At 47.3% G+C, this 17080-nt stretch overlaps 1 protein-coding gene across 2 annotated transcripts in view; it reads left to right on the top strand.

Annotated features, from left to right (window-relative positions):
- Positions 1-17080, top strand: part of LOC144152475 (uncharacterized) — a 68230-nt gene that overhangs the window by 31857 nt on the left and 19293 nt on the right. For both annotated transcript variants that reach the window (XM_077683748.1, XM_077683747.1), the window contains exon 3: positions 11117-11190. In XM_077683748.1, coding sequence (XP_077539874.1) covers positions 11117-11190 — 74 coding nt within the window. The remainder of the gene's footprint in view (positions 1-11116; positions 11191-17080) is intronic.

Raw genomic sequence — 17080 nt, 5'->3', positions numbered from 1 at the left:
CTGCAGAATTGCACATGTGGGAGCTCGGTTTTTATCTAGATGTGTGAAGGATGTGTCGCATGATGCAGGGTGGAGATGCCATGGTGCTATAAAATCTGTTTAAAAACTTTGTATTGTGTCTAAAAAGGAGACAGAAAGCTCTGACGCTTCCTCTCTAACTCTGTAAGAGAAGGGCGCAGAGAACGATGGTCGGTTTAGGAGTAGTGCAGTCTGAGACGTATCATAAAAAGCCGATTTAAAAGGATGGTGTGGCATAGATGAAATTTTAAAAGCAAAAAGAAGATCTGTGTATGCTCGCTGACGTTGTAGGTTCCACTTATTACACTCCACATAGAGGCTTTCGACCGGGCTAGTCCGGAAGGCGCCACATGCCAACCGGAGCCCCAGATGAAGCACAGGGTCCAGAATTTTGAGGGATGTCTTACTTGCTGACCCATAAACAACGCTTCCATAGTCTAATCGTGAACCTATCAGGCTGGTTAAAACACGTAAAAGAAGTTGTTTGTCAGCCCCATATGAAGAGTGGGAGAGAACCTTGAGTATATTCATGGCCTTTAAGCATTTATGTTTAAGTTGTTTTATGTGTGGAATGAACGAGAGCTTTTCGTCAAGGACTACACCTAAAAACTTGTGTTCATTTCTGACCGGAATTGAGACACCATTGAGTTTGATGTCTGGATCCGGCCGAATGCCGCGCCTTTTGGAAAAAAAAACACAAGTACACTTCACTGGATTAAATTTAAAACCGTTGCTATCTGCCCAGCCAGCTAGCTTGTTAACACCAAGCTGGACTTGGCGCTCGCAGATAGACAGGTTACAAGACTTAAAGGATAATTGCACGTCGTCTACATAGATTGAGCAGGAAATGGTTGGTGGCAGAGCCTTCCGAAGAAAGTTCATTTTTACAATAAACAACGTGCAACTCAAAACTCCACCTTGCGGAACACCGTTTTCTGCACATGAACTCTAGAGAGTGCAGTTCCAACTCGCACGCGAAACGTTCTTTCAGAGAGGTAACTGGCAAGCGTGTTCCACATGTTACCCGACATACCAAAGGAATTCAGATCGCTGAGGATGCCGTACCGCCAAGCAGTGTCGTACGCCTTTTCAAGATCAAAGAATACTGTCATACAGTACTGCTTATGGAGGTAAGCATCTTTAATATATGACTCTAACGCAACGAGTTGATCGTTCGTAGATCGCCCCGCCCTAAATCCTGCCTGACAGCTCTCGAGAAGACCGTTGTACTCTAAGAAGTACACGAGTCTCCTGTTTATCATCTTCTCGAAGAGCTTACACAGGCAGCTTGTCAGGGCAATGGGGCGATAACTGGCGGGAGAGGAAGGGTCCTTCCCTTCCTTTAGGAAAGCCACAACTATGGCCTCCCTCCAAGAGCGTGGGAAGTGCCCCGAAAGAAATATTTTATTGTAGAGGTGAAGAAGTGTTTCAAGTGTGTCTGCATGTAAGTGTTGTATCATTGTGTATGAAATCCTGTCTGCACCTGGAGCTGAAGGTTTACAAGTACCGAGTGTGACCTTCAGCTCATGAAGTGAAAAGGGGGTGTTATAGGATGAGTTCGACTTATTAGTGTCTCGCAAGGACTTCTTCTCACATGATGCTTTGTGTTTAATGAAAGTGTTGGTGTAGTGTGCTGAACTGGACACGTGTTCGAAGTGTTGTGCAAGTGTGTTAGCCTGGTCTTCCAGTGTGTCCCCTGTTGTACTAACCAGGGGCAGGCTGTGTGTCTGTTGTCCTTTTAGTTTTCGTATTCGTGTCCAGACTTTGTGTGTGTCAGTGTATGAGTTGATGGAAGTGAGGAAGGTGCGCCAACTCTCCCTTTTCGCCTCACGACGCACTCGCTTCCCAAAAGCCTTTGCCCGTTTAACAGAAATGAGGTTATGTGACGTGGGGTACCGGCGAAGGACACCCCACGCCTTGTTCTGGGCCTCTCGCGCCCGCCTGCAGTCCTCGTTCCACCAGGGCCTCCTTGGGGTGCGGGACCCACTGGAGGCCTGGGGAATGGACTTTTCGGCAGCGTCGAGGATGTGCGCCGTGACGAGTTGGGCGGCTTCCTCCACGTGTAGGTGTTTTATGGATGTGTGGTGTAGTTGAGATGTTTGTGAGAATGTGCTCCAGTTTGCTTTTGATTCATTAAACCTTTTATGGGAAGATGGACTGCTCGGGCCTATACCTATATACGTTAATGAAGTGGGGAAATGGTCACTACCATATGGGTCCGTGCCCACATCCCACTCAAGACATGGAAAGAGAACTGCGGAACCAATAGCCAAGTCAAGATGCGAGTATGTATTGTGTCCTAAGTTATGGTATGTAGGCTGTTTTTTGTTGAAAAGGCATGCTCCGGAGGATGTAAGAAACTTCTCTATCAGGCGACCTCGGGCATCCGTTCTAGAGGAGCCCCAAAGAGAGTTGTGCGCATTAAGGTCGCCTGTTATGATGTATGGTTCGGGCAGCTGGTCGACCAGCGCCTCGAAGTCAGAGCTCAGAAGTGCAAAATCAGGAGAGAAGTAAATGGAGCACACCGTTACCAACCTATTAAATATTATTGTTCGAATTGCTACAGCCTCGAGGACAGTGTTCAGAGTGACAGGGTGGCAGTCTAAGGATTTCCGGGCGACAATTGCCACACCTCCTGAAGAGTGTGTGCAGCCAACCCTGTCCTTTCTGAATACCATGTACCTATTTAAGAAATTTGTCTGTTTGGAATTGAGGTGAGTCTCTTGGAGACACATGAGACTTGGCTGATTGGCATGCAGGATATCATACACATCATCAAGATTTTTAAGGAGGCCTCTGCAGTTCCATTGAATGATGCTTTCTGTTCCCATTATTTAGGTTTAAGAATGAATGGAGTGTGTGTATGTGTTCATGTGTCGTCTTTCGGGGCTGTTACTCTGGGGTTAGGCTTTTTAGGCCTGTCTGTAGGCTTGGAAGTCGGTGGCCGCTCCTTGCGCTGCGTTGCAGGCAGGAACGGCCCGACATCCATCTCGTCGTCGGATGTCCGAGGGGTGCCCGACGGACCGGGCCCCCCGGACTTGGCCCCCCCTCGGGAGCCCTTCGTTTGAGCCGCCACCGCCGAGGGCGTCCGGGGCACCAGAGGTGCCACGGGCGGTGCGGTGACGGTGGGAGCCGGTGCGGGGCCCGTGGTGTCCATCACCTCGGTATCCTCCAACGGACTGGAGGACGGGGGGGAGACAGAGGCGGGAGCGGCACCGGTCCCGACAGAAGTGGTTTGCACCACAACCGCTGCTGCCTCAGCAAGCGGCGTCGTGCCGGGTTGGGCTGCGTGAGGCAACCCAGCGGGGGGCGGGGGCGGGACCAGGTCAGACTCGCTGAACTGGGTCCCTGTGGAAACCAGACGCCGCTCTGCCCCCCGGCGAGCCGCGTCTGCGTACCTCCCCAGAGGGAAAGAGGCGAACCTCTTTCGCGCCTCTGGGAAGGTGATGTTCTCCGTGACCTTGATGTTAATTATCTTTTTTTCCATTTCGAATTTTTCGCACTTGCGGGAGTACGCTGCATACGGCCCCCCGCAGTTTACACAAGTGAGAGTTTCGGATGGGCAGTTCTCGCTCGGATGATCGTGCGCCGCGCATTTTGCACACGTCGTTCGGCCACGGCAAGAGTTCGTACCGTGCCCGAACCTCTGGCACTTAAAACAGCGCCGCGGGTTCGGGATGTAGGGACGGATGGAGCAACGGATAAAACCTGCGTTTATGTATTGTGGAAGAACTGCGCGGTCGAAAGTCAAGATAATGTGTTTGGTCGGAATCTCCCTGTCGTCTCTGCGGATAGTGATGCGTCTCACGGCAGTGACGCCCTGATCCTTCAAGCCGGCAAGGAGATCCGCATCCGTTTCGTTCAGGAGATCTGTCTCGGATATCACACCCTGGGAGCTGTTGAGGCTCCGATGGGGTGTGACCCTGATGTCTAGATCAGCCAGTCTAGTCTGAGCTAGAAGCTTCGTGGACTGCTGCTTGTCATTTATTTCGATGAGGAGTTCACCAGACCTTTGTTTTTTGCACTTATACGATTTTCCTACTATGGCTTCAAGATACTTGGCAATCAAGAAGACTGACTGAGATGCAAGAGGGTGCGTTAGATTGATGGATTCCATGACAAGAAATCGAGAAAAATTATCTGGTTCAGGAAATGTCAAAGATGGCAATGAAGGAAAAGATACTTCGGTGCGGCCCCTTTTCAGGGACCGATCACGTTTGGGGGGGGGGTTTAGAGAATGCCATACATCATAGTATAGAAGCAGGGGACGGGGGTACTTTCTTCTCAAACCTTACCCTGATAGCCTGAGAGGTCCCGGAGCTCCCTGCCTGGTAAACAGACAGGGAGCCCATCCGCCGGAGCTTGACCTGGGCTCCGACGGCCACCGTTTGAGGCTTCTACCCTTCACCTTTAAACACATCACCACGGTAGGTTACAGTTTATGTTGAGGGCTCGGGGTCCGCGGTGTCGCCAACACCGTCACCATGAATACTCAAGGTGCCCCGTGCGGGGAAGTCTTGCATCTGGGGCGGGAGCAGCTGGCTATGACTGGTTGCTTTGAAGGCCCTGTTTTAGCATGCACTAAAATATCTTTTAGATTCCTGTTTCTCCGGTAGGTAACCCTTGGTGCTTCCGGGAAAGTCTTTTTAAGTCGGTCGTTACTGGCTAAAATGGGGTAGTACTTCCGCAGTATATTGTTTACGTTTGGGAGGGCGTTTGAAAATTTAGTTATTAGGGTAGGTGGCCTGACGCTTTCGTTTTGCCGCTGTTTGTTGAGAACGAGCTTTTGGGGTGGTTCCTATTCATAAGGGTGGCCTTGAGTTCGTCTAGGTGCTCTACGTAGTCACTGTCATCACTGCATACTCTTCTAAGCCTGGTGGCTGGTCCTACAAAGATCCCTTGTTTGCAGTGTCTGGGGTGATGGCTTTTATAATCTAGGTACTGCTGCCTGTCTGTTGGCTTTCTAAAAAGCGTGGTTTTAAGTTTAGCGTTGTCTAGAATGACGGTAGTATCTAGGAAGTTCACTTCTTTTTCAGAATACTGGCAGGAAAATTTAATAGTCGGATGTGAAGAATTGAGATGGGATATAAACGTTTCTAGAGTCGCGCGACCGTGTTCCCAAATCATGAAGATGTCGTCTATGTAGCGGAGGTAAACCTGAGTTTATGCGGAACCTCAGCCTCAGGTTTACCTCCGCTACATAGACGACATCTTCATGATTTGGGAACACGGTCGCGCGACTCTAGAAACGTTTATATCCCATCTCAATTCTTCACATCCGACTATTAAATTTTCCTGCCAGTATTCTGAAAAAGAAGTGAACTTCCTAGATACTACCGTCATTCTAGACAACGGTAAACTTAAAACCACGCTTTTTAGAAAGCCAACAGACAGGCAGCAGTACCTAGATTATAAAAGCCATCACCCCAGCCACTGCAAACAAGGGATCTTTGTAGGACAAGCCACCAGGCTTAGAAGAGTATGCAGTGATGACAGTGACTACGTAGAGCACCTAGACGAACTCAAGGCCACCCTTATGAATAGGAACCACCCCAAAAGCTCGCTCGATCAGGCGTACCAACGTGTGTCTAATCTCAAAAGGGATGACGTTCTCAACAAACAGCGGCAAAACAAAAGCGCCAGGCCACCTGCCCTAATAACTAAATTTTCAAACGCCCTCCCAAACGTAAACAATATACTGCGGAAGTACTACCCCATTTTAGCCAGTAACGACCGACTTAAAAAGACTTTCCCGGAAGCACCAAGGGTTACCTACCGGAGAAACAGGAATCTAAAAGATATTTTAGTGCATGCTAAAACAGGGCCTTCAAAGCAACCAGTCATAGCCAGCTGCTCCCGCCCCAGATGCAAGACTTGTAGGCACCTGCAAACAGACTGCGTTGTAAAAAGCACAGCCAGTAATTATGTCCACAAGATTAATTCAAGTTTTACGTGCACTTCATCCAACATTGTGTATATGTTGGAATGCTCAATGTGCCACAAACAGTATATAGGCGAAACGAGTCAACCTATGAGCCTACGGCTTAATGGTCACCGGGCAGATACCCTTAGCAAATCCTCCATAGCTGTAGCGCAGCATTTCAACCAACCAGGCCACAATTTTGATGACCTTAAGTTATATATACTTCAGTCAAATTTTAAGTCTCCTAGGGACAGGAAATACCGAAAGAGAGAGAGAGAGAGAGAGAGAGAGAGAGAGATAATATTTTATTCGCAGGTAGAAAGTGAGGAGGAGTTGTAGGGAGCGCTGCGAGATTCAGAGGCCTCGGTCCAAGCTTCTGCTGACGGCTTCTTGAATGAAGTCAATCAGGCCGCGTTGCTCCTCTTCTCGTCTAGGTGAGGTCAGCCACTCTCTAGTGTATTGTTTTCTAAATTGGATGTATTGGGGGCACTGCCAAAGAATGTGGTCTTGGGTATTTGTAATTTTGCACTGTGAACATGATGGTAAGGGTGTTGTTTTGCCATATCTGATGAGATGTAGCCTCGCAGGTGTTTCGAGTGTTCCGGCTTGTGCTTGTCGGAATAGGGTTTGCTGCTGTCTTGTTAGGTTAGGGTGGGGAGCTGGGAGTAGTCGTTTCGCTGTTTTGTATTCTTTAAGGTGAAGTTGCGGGTGAGTTGGCTCCTGAGAGGTCGGACTTTGGCAGCCGTTGCTGGGAGCCCGGATGTATGCGTCTCGGGCAAGCTGATTAGCCTTTTCGTTTCCCAGTACCCCGGCGTGGCCAGGAATCCAGTACAGCTTCACAGTTCCTTGAATATGCTTGAACAGGTGTGCCGCCGAGCGGGATATATGACCGGAGTCTAAGAGTCGACATGCCCTCTTGTTGTCGGTATAGATATTTAGGGGACGGGCTGGTTGGGAGAGGTGGATAACAGCTTTACCAATGGCGTATATTTCCGCTTCTTCTGCTGAGTTGAACTGTTTGTTCCCTTCTGTATAGGATCTGTAGAGCACCGTCCAGTACGCGACAGCCCACGAAGTGCCTTTTCCCGCCGCGTCCGTGTATACATGCATTTGCTGGGGTTCTCTTTCCGGTTTCTTATTGAAATATTTGGCCCTGATGGCTCTTCGCTCTGCGTGTCTAGTGCCGTCCATATTACTGGGAAAGGGTGCTATCTTTAACTGCTGTCTGTCTATAGGTTCTATCTTGCAGTAGTCGTGCACCGTTGCTTGGGAATCATAGCCGATCGATTGCAGGAGTTGAATTCCGGCCTTGCTTTGCCTCAGTCTCCTAAGTTGGTTGTGTTTGTGGACTGAGACAATTTCCTCAATGGTGGCTGTGGTGCCCATGTCCTCGATTACCTTATTACAGGCGGTTATCGGTAGTCCTAAAGATATCTTTGAGGCTTTTCGTAGTAGAGTGTCCAATTTCTGCATTTGGGTTTTGTTGACGTTTGTATAAGGAATGGAGTATCTTATGCGAGATGTGATGAGTGCTTCCTTAAGCCGGAGTAGGTCTTCTTCTTTAAGTCCTCTCTGCCTATTGGAGACACGTTTCATAAGTTGGAGTAATTGTTCTCCTTGCTTTAGAATCCTGTTTACTGTGGTGTGGCCCCCGCCATCCTTCTGGAAGTGTTGGCCAAGAATCTTGATAGTTGGCGGGTTAGGGATGGCTGTGCCCTGTAGCGTAAGCTGAAGGGGGGGTGGCTTCCATCTTCTGTTGGTAACCGTCAGTAGTTCCGTTTTTTCCGTGGAGCATGTCAGGCCAATTGTTTCGGCTGCTTCTTGGACTTTATTGAGGGCCTCTTGTAGTTGTGTTTGAATATGTCCAGGGGAGCCTGTCTTGATCCATATGGAGATGTCATCTGCGTACATGAGGTGATGTACGTCTTCCACCTGGTTTAGCGCCCTGTGAATTTTAAGGGCTGCAAGGTTGAACAGGGTGGGAGATAGTACTGCACCCTGTGGTATGCCTCGTTGCGGATGGGGGAACGGTGATGTCTCATGTTCACCTATGGAAATCACGAGAGAGCGTCCTCGTAAGAAATCCCTGACGTAGTTGTACAGGCTTGGTCCACAGTTGCTGGCGGCCAACTCCTCTAATATGGTATCGTGGTCCACGCAATCAAATGCCTTCTTGAGGTCAACTGCGAGTGTGGCCTTGAGTTGCGCCAAGCTTGGTTCAGCCATAACTTCTTCGTGGAGTGCTAGGAGGGCATCTTGTGTCGACAGATGTTGTCTAAATCCCAGCATGTTGTACGGAATGACATCAAGTTCTTCAAGGTGATCGTGCAAGCGCTGTAGCACCATACGTTCCATAAGTTTACCTACGTTTGAGGTGAGCGTTATAGGGCGTAGATTGCTTGCAGCGATGCTTTTGCCTGGTTTAGGTATGAAGATCATTCGTCCTTCTTTCCAGGCTGGATTCAGCGGTTTTTTCCCCGTCCACACTTGGTTGATTTCTACCAGAAGTGTCTGGCGGTCCATATCCCCTAAATTACGTAAACAGGGTGTCGTCATCATGTCTGGTCCTGGTGCTTTGTTTCCCGCACATTTGCTTATAGCTGCATTGAGCTCGGCAAGATTGAACTCTGTATCCATACAGGGATTATTTGGGCCACTGTATTCCCTATAGTTTGGTTGTACATGGGGCGGGATATAGGTCTCTTTCACGGTTTTAAGAAGTTTTTGGGGGTCGTCGTACTCTTGGATGAGTCGGTGTATTTTCTGTAGGGTTGAAGTTTTGGTGGTGGTTGGGTTAATAAGGGCTCGGAGCAGCGACCAAGTTTTCTTCATACAGAATCCTACTTAATTCACAAATTCAACTCCATGGAACCTGCTGGAATTAATGCGTCTAATGGCAACTTGGAATCCTTGCGATATTCACCGGAAATACAGCATTAGGTATTTTCGTGCATATACCTCATCCAAAGACTATGACCGTTCACTCTGCTCTGTACCTGGTCACCTAATTTCCTTTTTTTTATTCCTTAGCGTCTAGCTTAATACTCGCCCTCATCCCTCCAACCTTTGCTTTTGGAATTCAATTTTATTTCTCTCTCCCTTTTTTTTACTTCGCGTGGTCTTGTGCCCCGTACGTCACTCTAACTTTATCTTTTCGTTTTTGAGTTTCAGGACAGGCCTGTTCCAGGAATGTTGCCGTGGGTGACACGTGCCATTTCAGTTGCCGGGTCATTGCTTTTTCTTTTGTGTGTGAGTTTATGTGGTTTCCCTCCCTGATTTTGTTCTCCCTTTGTTTTCTTTTTCCCTTGACCTAGTTAGTTTTTCCCCCCGTCTCTATCTTTTCTTTTGACCTGAGGCTTGCAGATAATTTCTGATAAGGACCCCACCCTCACCGCCTGGTCTGCTTCCGGCGGTTCCGAGATCCTTTTCCTATACCCCGCGGCGGGTCAATAAACACCCTCTCATCCTTTCTCTCCAAAAATTCCACGAATATCAACCACCAGCTGACTTCCGTGTGACCTACTTCACGGCTTAAACTAGACAACCTTCTTGGCCCCTCAATCTCTCCCCCGACACACTCCCAAACCAATCAGCTTGCTCAATTTCCCTTCCATCTTTCCCTCTCCTTTCACCTGGGGTCCTACCCCTATATAAACCGTGCCTGCCAGGCGAGAGATTGCCCTGAGGAAAGCAAGTTCTCTTTGCTGAAACGTAGGCCACAATCGTGCTTTTACCTTGTTCGAAGTTTTTCTTCTCTTAGATATATATATATATATATATATATATATCTGTGTGTGTGTGTGTGTGTATTCTGTAGGTCGTGGGTTCGCATCCCACCCTGAGGGCATTTTTTCTCCGCTTTCTTTTGTCGTTTAAATTTCTTCATGTTTTTCAAAGACCTACCGCCGTCTCCCTTTGGCTTTTTGAGGCCTCCTTGTCTTCCAAGCCTTATTTCTGTAATAATTCAACCAGCCCCTCATTTCCTATGCTGATTTGCTAAATGCATAGCGAGGGCCTCTGTTCTGGAAGTCTTGGTGCCATAGGTAGCTTAGGAGGGTTCAACTCTGGTTGACCCTCTTGACAGTCGTAGACACTCGAGTCACCGCCCGGTGGTTAAAAAGAAGGTACCCTTCACCCCGTGTAGTCCAAGTGGCGCTGGCTACCACGCCCAAGCACAGGAGACAAAAGACCTTAACATAAATATTCGAGAAAGTAGAGGGGAAACAGCCCCACCGGTAGCGTAGCGGTCATCGGACCAGGCGCGTATTCTGGAGGTCATGGGTTCGGATCCAACCCGGTGGGCATTTTTCCTCCACTTTCTGTCTTTAAACATTCATCTGTTTCAATGAATTACCGCATGCTCCCGTTTGCTTTTCGAGGCATTCTTTTCTGCCAACCCTTATTTCTGCATTTTTAAACGAGCCTCTCATTTCCATTCAGGTTCGCTGGATGTATGTATGTATGTATGTATGTATGTATGTATGTATGTATGTATGTATGTATGTATGTATGTATGTATGTATGTATGTGTGTATGTATGAATGCATGTATGTATGTATGTATGCATGCATGCATGCATGGCAGTAGCAACAGACAAAAGAATCGCAACAACAGACCTACTTCGAGGATAGGAAAACTTGAAAAAGATATCAAACGTACACAATCTGCTTCATAAGCAGTGTTACTTGCCTGTGAGTTATTGTGCCTAGAAACATGAAAGTCTTAATTGAGAAAGTAACGCCGGAAACAGCAATCGGCAAATTCAGTGCAAGAAGGTTCCTATGGTAAACAAAGTATATTGCGATGCCGTAAATAGCTAATGTTTACACGATCAGGGGAAAGCTTATGTTGGAAAAAAACATGGCTGCGCAACTTATTGCAATAAGTATTCGGGTTTTCTTTATGATGAGAAAAAAGATTTAAATAGACATCGACTGATTTCTTTGGGTAGCCGAGTATAAACGCAAGAATTTTTATTGGACGGGCACCTTGTAAACTTCCAGGCTTCAAACAATAATTGAGAAATTGTAATTTTAAAATCAAGAATTTGCATTTGTCTTTCCGCAAACATTGTGCTTTAAAAAACTGCTTCTGTGGTTTATGTAAAAGGAAGTTTTCATTCTTGCTTGAAGCTGTCGCCTGCAATGCACTAACCATCTTTATATCTTTCAAAAGGGAATGGAATCACTTATATGCCAAACTCGCGTACCGTGTTTGGCAGCCCATCATGGAGGTCAGCAAGACACCAGGTGAGATGCGCCACATGCCGGTTCGGCAAAATTTAGGCACTCTCTTTAAAGCTTTCAAAAAGGAGCAGTTTAAACTGCTGCATAAGACTTATCTGAGCAGTTGGGAATTCTAGGCAAACTCCGGCATAAATGATACAAGCTAAGTTACTCATGAAGCATGCTAGCTTATATATCGCAAGGCAAAATCACTAGCGGATTAGCCCAACTAGCAGAAAACATGTAGCGGCAGCCAAGGTTGGAGATACTTTAGTACAGCGCTGCACGAAAATGCGAAAGTATCGCAGTATTTAACGCTTTATTGCTCCGGCTAGCATTTATAATAAGCATTTCGGATTTTTACCAGGCTTCCGTAGGTGAGCTTCGTCAATGACTGCTACGGAAAACTTTCTTTCCAGATAATACTTCTCTAAATTGGTCCGTCGAGCCAGGGCACCCTAAACCTTGTCTTGTAGTAGGACAAAAGTTCAATGCAATTATTGTTATCAGAACTGTGATCGTATAAGTATTTATCATATGTATTTATCAAGTAAAAACATTGGGTGTAACGGTATACAACAGGCTTTTAAAGCTCTAAAATGTCTAATGCCGGCCGCTTCTACGTATGGACAACTTATTAGGATATGTAGTACAGTAACAGGTTCTCCACAGTGCTCGCAAATGGGTGCCTGTTCCTTTTTCAACAGGAATTCATGCGTCAGCACAGTGGGACCTATAAGCAGCCGGCACAAAATAACCTCGAAGAAATGATCTCGCTGTCTACAACTTTTCCATTCAGATACGTAAGGTTTGACTAGATGTATTTTACTTCTGGTTTATTCCTCCCATTCACACTGCCAGTACAACTTCATTGATTTTCGTATGCTCCGTTCTTTACAGCGTATTCGATCCTCTCCATATTATACTTCCGTATGTCAGCTGTCTTACGCTTATTGATTAACTTCGAGTGCTCGGCTACTTCTATTCTGTCAGCTGCGGTAGAGATTCTCATGGTTTGCTGTTTCCTGATTAGATCTTTCGTTTCCTGTGAAGGTTTACCAGTATCCTGTCTAGCCATAGTGCCCCCGACTTCTACTGCACAGTCCGTGATAACGCGTGTAAGGTTGTCGCTGGCTTCCTGTGTCGTAAGCTCGGCTTCCTCGTTAAGGGCGGAATATCGGTTCTGCAGCGCGATCCTGAATTCTTCTACTTTACGTCTTACTGTTAGCCCATTTATCGGCTTCTTTCGTACTAGCTTGTTGCGGTCCCTCCTCAAATCTAGCCTAATTCAAGATCTTACCATACGGTGGTCACTACACCTTACCCTTCCGAGCACTTCCACATCCTGCACGACGCCAGGGTTATCGCATAATATGAAGTCTATTTCATTTTTGTGCTCCCCATTCGGGCTCCTCCAGGTCCACTTCCTCCTCTCCCGTTTACAGAAGAAGGTATTCATTATGCGTAGGTTATTCCGTTCTGCAAACTCAACTAGTAGGTCCCCCCTGCTATTTCTACAGCCCAGACCATAGTTCCCAACTGCCTTGTCTCCAGCCTGATTCTTGCCTACTTTAGCATTGAAGTCCCCCATAACTACGGTATACTGTGTTTTTACTTTAGCCATTGCCGATTCCACATCTTCATAGAAGCGTTCCACTACTTGGTCGTCGTGGCTGGATGTGGGCGCGTAGCCCTGCACCTCATTGAGCTTGTACCTCTTATTGAGCCTAATTACAAGACCTGCTGCCCTTTCGTTAATGCTATAGTGTTCTTCTATGTTGCCAGCTATGCTTTTATTGACTAGAAGTCCCACTCCCAGTTCTCTTCTGTCCTCTAGACCACGGTAACATAGGACGTGTTCATTTTTCAGCACCATAAAGCCTTCACCTGCCCTCCTTACCTCGCTAAGCCCTATTACATCCCATTTAAAGCCCTCTAATTCCTCGAACAACACCTCTTGCTTCGCTAGATAAGGTTCGCGCGTTAAACGTTGCCAGGTTCAGATTGTATTGGCGGCCTGTCCGGATCCAGGGATTCTTAGCACCCTCTGCTGCGTCACAGGTCTGACCGCCGCCGTGGTCAGTTGCTTCGCAGCCGCTGGGGACTGAGGGCCGAGGGTTAATTATCGTATTCATGGGAGGTTGTGGCCGTTACTACACCAGGGTGGCCAATCCTGCTCTGGTGAGGGAGTGCATTACCGGCAATGGTCGCCGGGGTCAGGCCGCACCCCAAGCCCCTTTGTGCAATTCCATCAATACGCGGATTTTTTTATTATTTTTTTAATCCGGTGGGAATTGTCTGGCACCGGGATTCGAACCACGGTCCTTCTGCACGCGAGGCGGGTGTTCCACCTCTACGCCATCGCTGCCATCGCTGCCACCTACACCAGTTTTAGCTAATTCATCTCACAAAACAGTTTAAAAAAAATAGCCATTTCTATATTTATGATACCTTGAACTAATCTGTTACCTTACATTGATATCTTCTTACCTTGTGTTTGGCGCATTGTAACCGAAAGGTTGCTGCGCCATTAAACCTCAACTTAACTTAATTTTATTATATTCCTGTGTGTTATTCCTATTGTTTTTATTATTGAACTTTTCAGCATTATTTTTATGTCCCAGGAATTGTTTTCTATAATTTTTATCACTACAGACTTCTGCAAATTGGGCACCTAAAGCATCTGCTTGTGTTTCGAGTACATTAAGTTGCACGCACCGTCTGTAGAGAAAAGGGGTATGCTGAACTGTCTGTAGTTGCCTTTAAATTTGCGCAAATGGTCCCAGACATTTTTGTGGGAGTGGAATATTTATCGTACTTACAAAGCTTTGCTATGAATTCCTTTTGGCTAGTTTTCTGATTTTCCGGGAGGCAGCACGGGCTTCTTTAAAGCTCAGACAGTTCTCTAAGGTGGGGTATCGTATAAATAATCCCCAAGCCTTGTTCTGATTTTTCCGGCACTCGCGACACGCATCGTTCCACCACGGCTTTGGTTGCTTGGTAATCTGTCCAGATGTCTGGAGGATCGCAACTTTTGCAGCTGTAAGAAGTTCCTCGCAGATGTAGGTATTTGCCTCATCAATGAACATGCTGCAGTTAAAACGATCAAAGCAAACTAACTCCTTAAATCTTTCCCAGTGTGCCCTCTCAAGCTTCTATCCGGGTGCACAGCTCTTGAGGGAAGGAAGAGTTTGCACTTCGCGCAGTAAGACAGGAAAGTGATCACTTACATACGCATCATTTACAGCACTCCACTCACAATCCATCTGGAGGTCCTGCGACCCAACACAAAGGTCTAGAGCAGAAAAGCTTCCACTACCTGAAGAAAAATGCGTTTTATCTTTAATATTGAAAACAAGAAGCTGTTCGTAGTAACCCACTGTTCAATGTGTTTCCCCGGATGTCTATTCTTTCACCTCCCCACAAGTAGTGATGAGGATTGAAGTCTCCCATAATAATTATTAGAGCCGGAAGTTGTTGAACGAGGTCATTCAGTTCCTGTAAGGACACATGGTCTGATGGTGGCAAGCACAGTGAAACAACAGTGACAAGCTTGTTAATATAGATTTGTTCTGCAACAGCTTCCAGCGTTGTGTTAGGTTGTATAGACTTGAGAATTTTGCCTTGTGTTGTGCCACAGCCAAAGCCAAACCGCCTCAGGCACGGCTGCAGTCTTCTCTGTCGTTTCGAAGGAGGTGAAAGTTGCGAAAGATGTTGCCAAGTCTTTTCGTTAGTTTTGTCTCCTGCGAGGCTAATATTTTGGGTTTATATTTGTGTATAATTGCATGAATATCATCTATATTGTGCAGTAACCCACGGAAGTTCCATTAGACTATTTGCACCACATGGGAGTCTTCTAGAGTTTTTGTTTTTGGGGTCAAGTACAAGTGGACGGAGACATGCTCCCTGAGGCACTAGGGCACACCTCCATCTCTTCGCCTACCTCTCTTACACTGCCTTCAGTTCTGTGAATGCCATTAGGGGGACCAGGCTGTTTTCCCCGGCCATTTGGCTTCTGTTGAGGGTCGGGCAGGTCCCCAGCTCGTTGCCGCCCACGAGCAGCACCTGCAGCAGTGCCACTTCCTGACGGCGCCTTCCTCTGAGGTGCATCAACCCTTACCTCAGGAGAGGAGGTCGAGGGTGTGGCAAGGGCGGAGCCTCCGCAGTCTTTCGGTGGCTTGGAAACGACAACACGTTCTTTAGTGGAAGGAGATTGGCTGCCGGCTTGACTTGTTTAGGGGGATGTGGCTCTGCGCAGTCCCCCTGAGTGGACTGCGCCAGTGCCGGAAATTGAGGCAGCCCCGCCCACTGACGGGCTACCTCATCAAAGGACCCTTTCTTAGTGAAGGCCAGGCATCGTTTGGCCTCCTGGAAGGACACATTCTCTTTCACCTTGATCGCTGGCCGCTCTTTCTCTTGTCTGAATCGTCAGCACTCCCTGGAGTACGCGGGGTGTTTAACGCAGCAATTCACACATTTTACATCTACATCACAGGCGTCATTTCCATATTCGGTGCTAGCGCACAGTGCACAGGTCGATTATCCAAGGCATCACTGGTGTTTTTGCCGATACCTCTGGCAGCGGAAGCAGGGCCTGGGGTTTGGTACGTATGGTCTCACACGTAGATCCAGGTAGCCTAGGTGGACATTGTCGGGTAAGGTGGTGGAATTGAATGTTAGAACCAGGTGTTTCGTGGCAATTTCTTCACCTTTCCTGCGGACCTTTATTCTTCGCACTCAATACCATTTGTCTCTTCTTCTTTAAGCCCCTCTTGAATTTTATCTTCAGACACATCAATCAAGACTTCATCCGACACAACCCCCACCATTGTATTTATGTGCGGTGGGCAGTTACATGAACCTTGTGTGTTGCTAGTTCTTTCACTGACTTTAGGACATGTGACTAAAATTTTGCTTTGACCTCCACAAGAAGATCTCTGGTTGGCAGCTTTTTAACACTGTATCTCGGTCCAAGTAGGTTTCTCAGCTCTCTGGCTACGTCAAACGGCGACACGTTCCTCAAGGACTTCGAGGGTCGTAAGATTGCATCACCAGATATTTTGGGAATGTCGTCTCAGTGGGTGAACGATTGCTGTTCGAGCTTTGCGAGGCATTAACTTCGTTGCGCCCTCCTTCAGGAGGGCGATCAGGGTCAATATTTTTTTTCTTATCCATGAGGAGTGAAAAGTTCGGCAGTGGTGCTGGTCGCCCACCACGGAGCCCAACAAGGAAACGTGATTTTTCACGCTAACCATACAGCGCTACTATAACCAGATGACGTCTAATCAAGGCTGATTATAACCACGGGGTTATCCCTTGCCGCCTCAGGGGGAAAGGAAGAAGCTCAGGAAAAGAATAGGGGAAAGGAGTGGAATGGAAAGGTGATAGAATAAAAAAAAAGAGAGAGGAAAAGGCGACCAGCTGATTTTCCCAGGGCGGGTCAGTCCTGGGGTGTCGTCTGCAAGAAGCAGGAGCCGAAGTTGGGTGTTGTTTAAGCTGAGGGGCCGTCCAAAAGCAACCTCAGCGTCAACACAGCAACCAGAATTCCTTTTTCCTTGGATACGGCTAAGCCACGCATAGCTAGGGCGTGGGTGGTTCCAAACCACATGTGTTCGGTGTCCGCGGTGTCACCACTACCGTCACCTTGAACACACAAGGTGCCTCTTCGGCGACTGCCCTAACAGTCTTTGGTCTTTGGTGACAACGAATATATAATTGTATAGAGAATCCGACTAGATAATAAAAATGGTGTATTAATAAAAATCGCCCACGTGTTGCACATCTATCAGAGTTACATTAGGTTCAATTTCTTTAATTTCATAATGCATGATTTTCTTACCAAGGACCCCAAAAAGCTCTGGATGCACATCACACTCAAAAAGAATCCTGTCACTAGAATAAAAATAGACGGCAC

This window comes from Haemaphysalis longicornis, unplaced genomic scaffold (assembly GCF_048455015.1).
Source record: "Haemaphysalis longicornis isolate Haplotype H1 unplaced genomic scaffold, Haemaphysalis longicornis Haplotype H1 scaffold_9, whole genome shotgun sequence".
Taxonomy (NCBI): Eukaryota; Metazoa; Arthropoda; class Arachnida; order Ixodida; family Ixodidae; genus Haemaphysalis; species Haemaphysalis longicornis.
The sequence above is the reverse complement of the archived record's forward strand: the minus strand, read 5'-3'. Positions and strand labels throughout refer to the sequence as shown.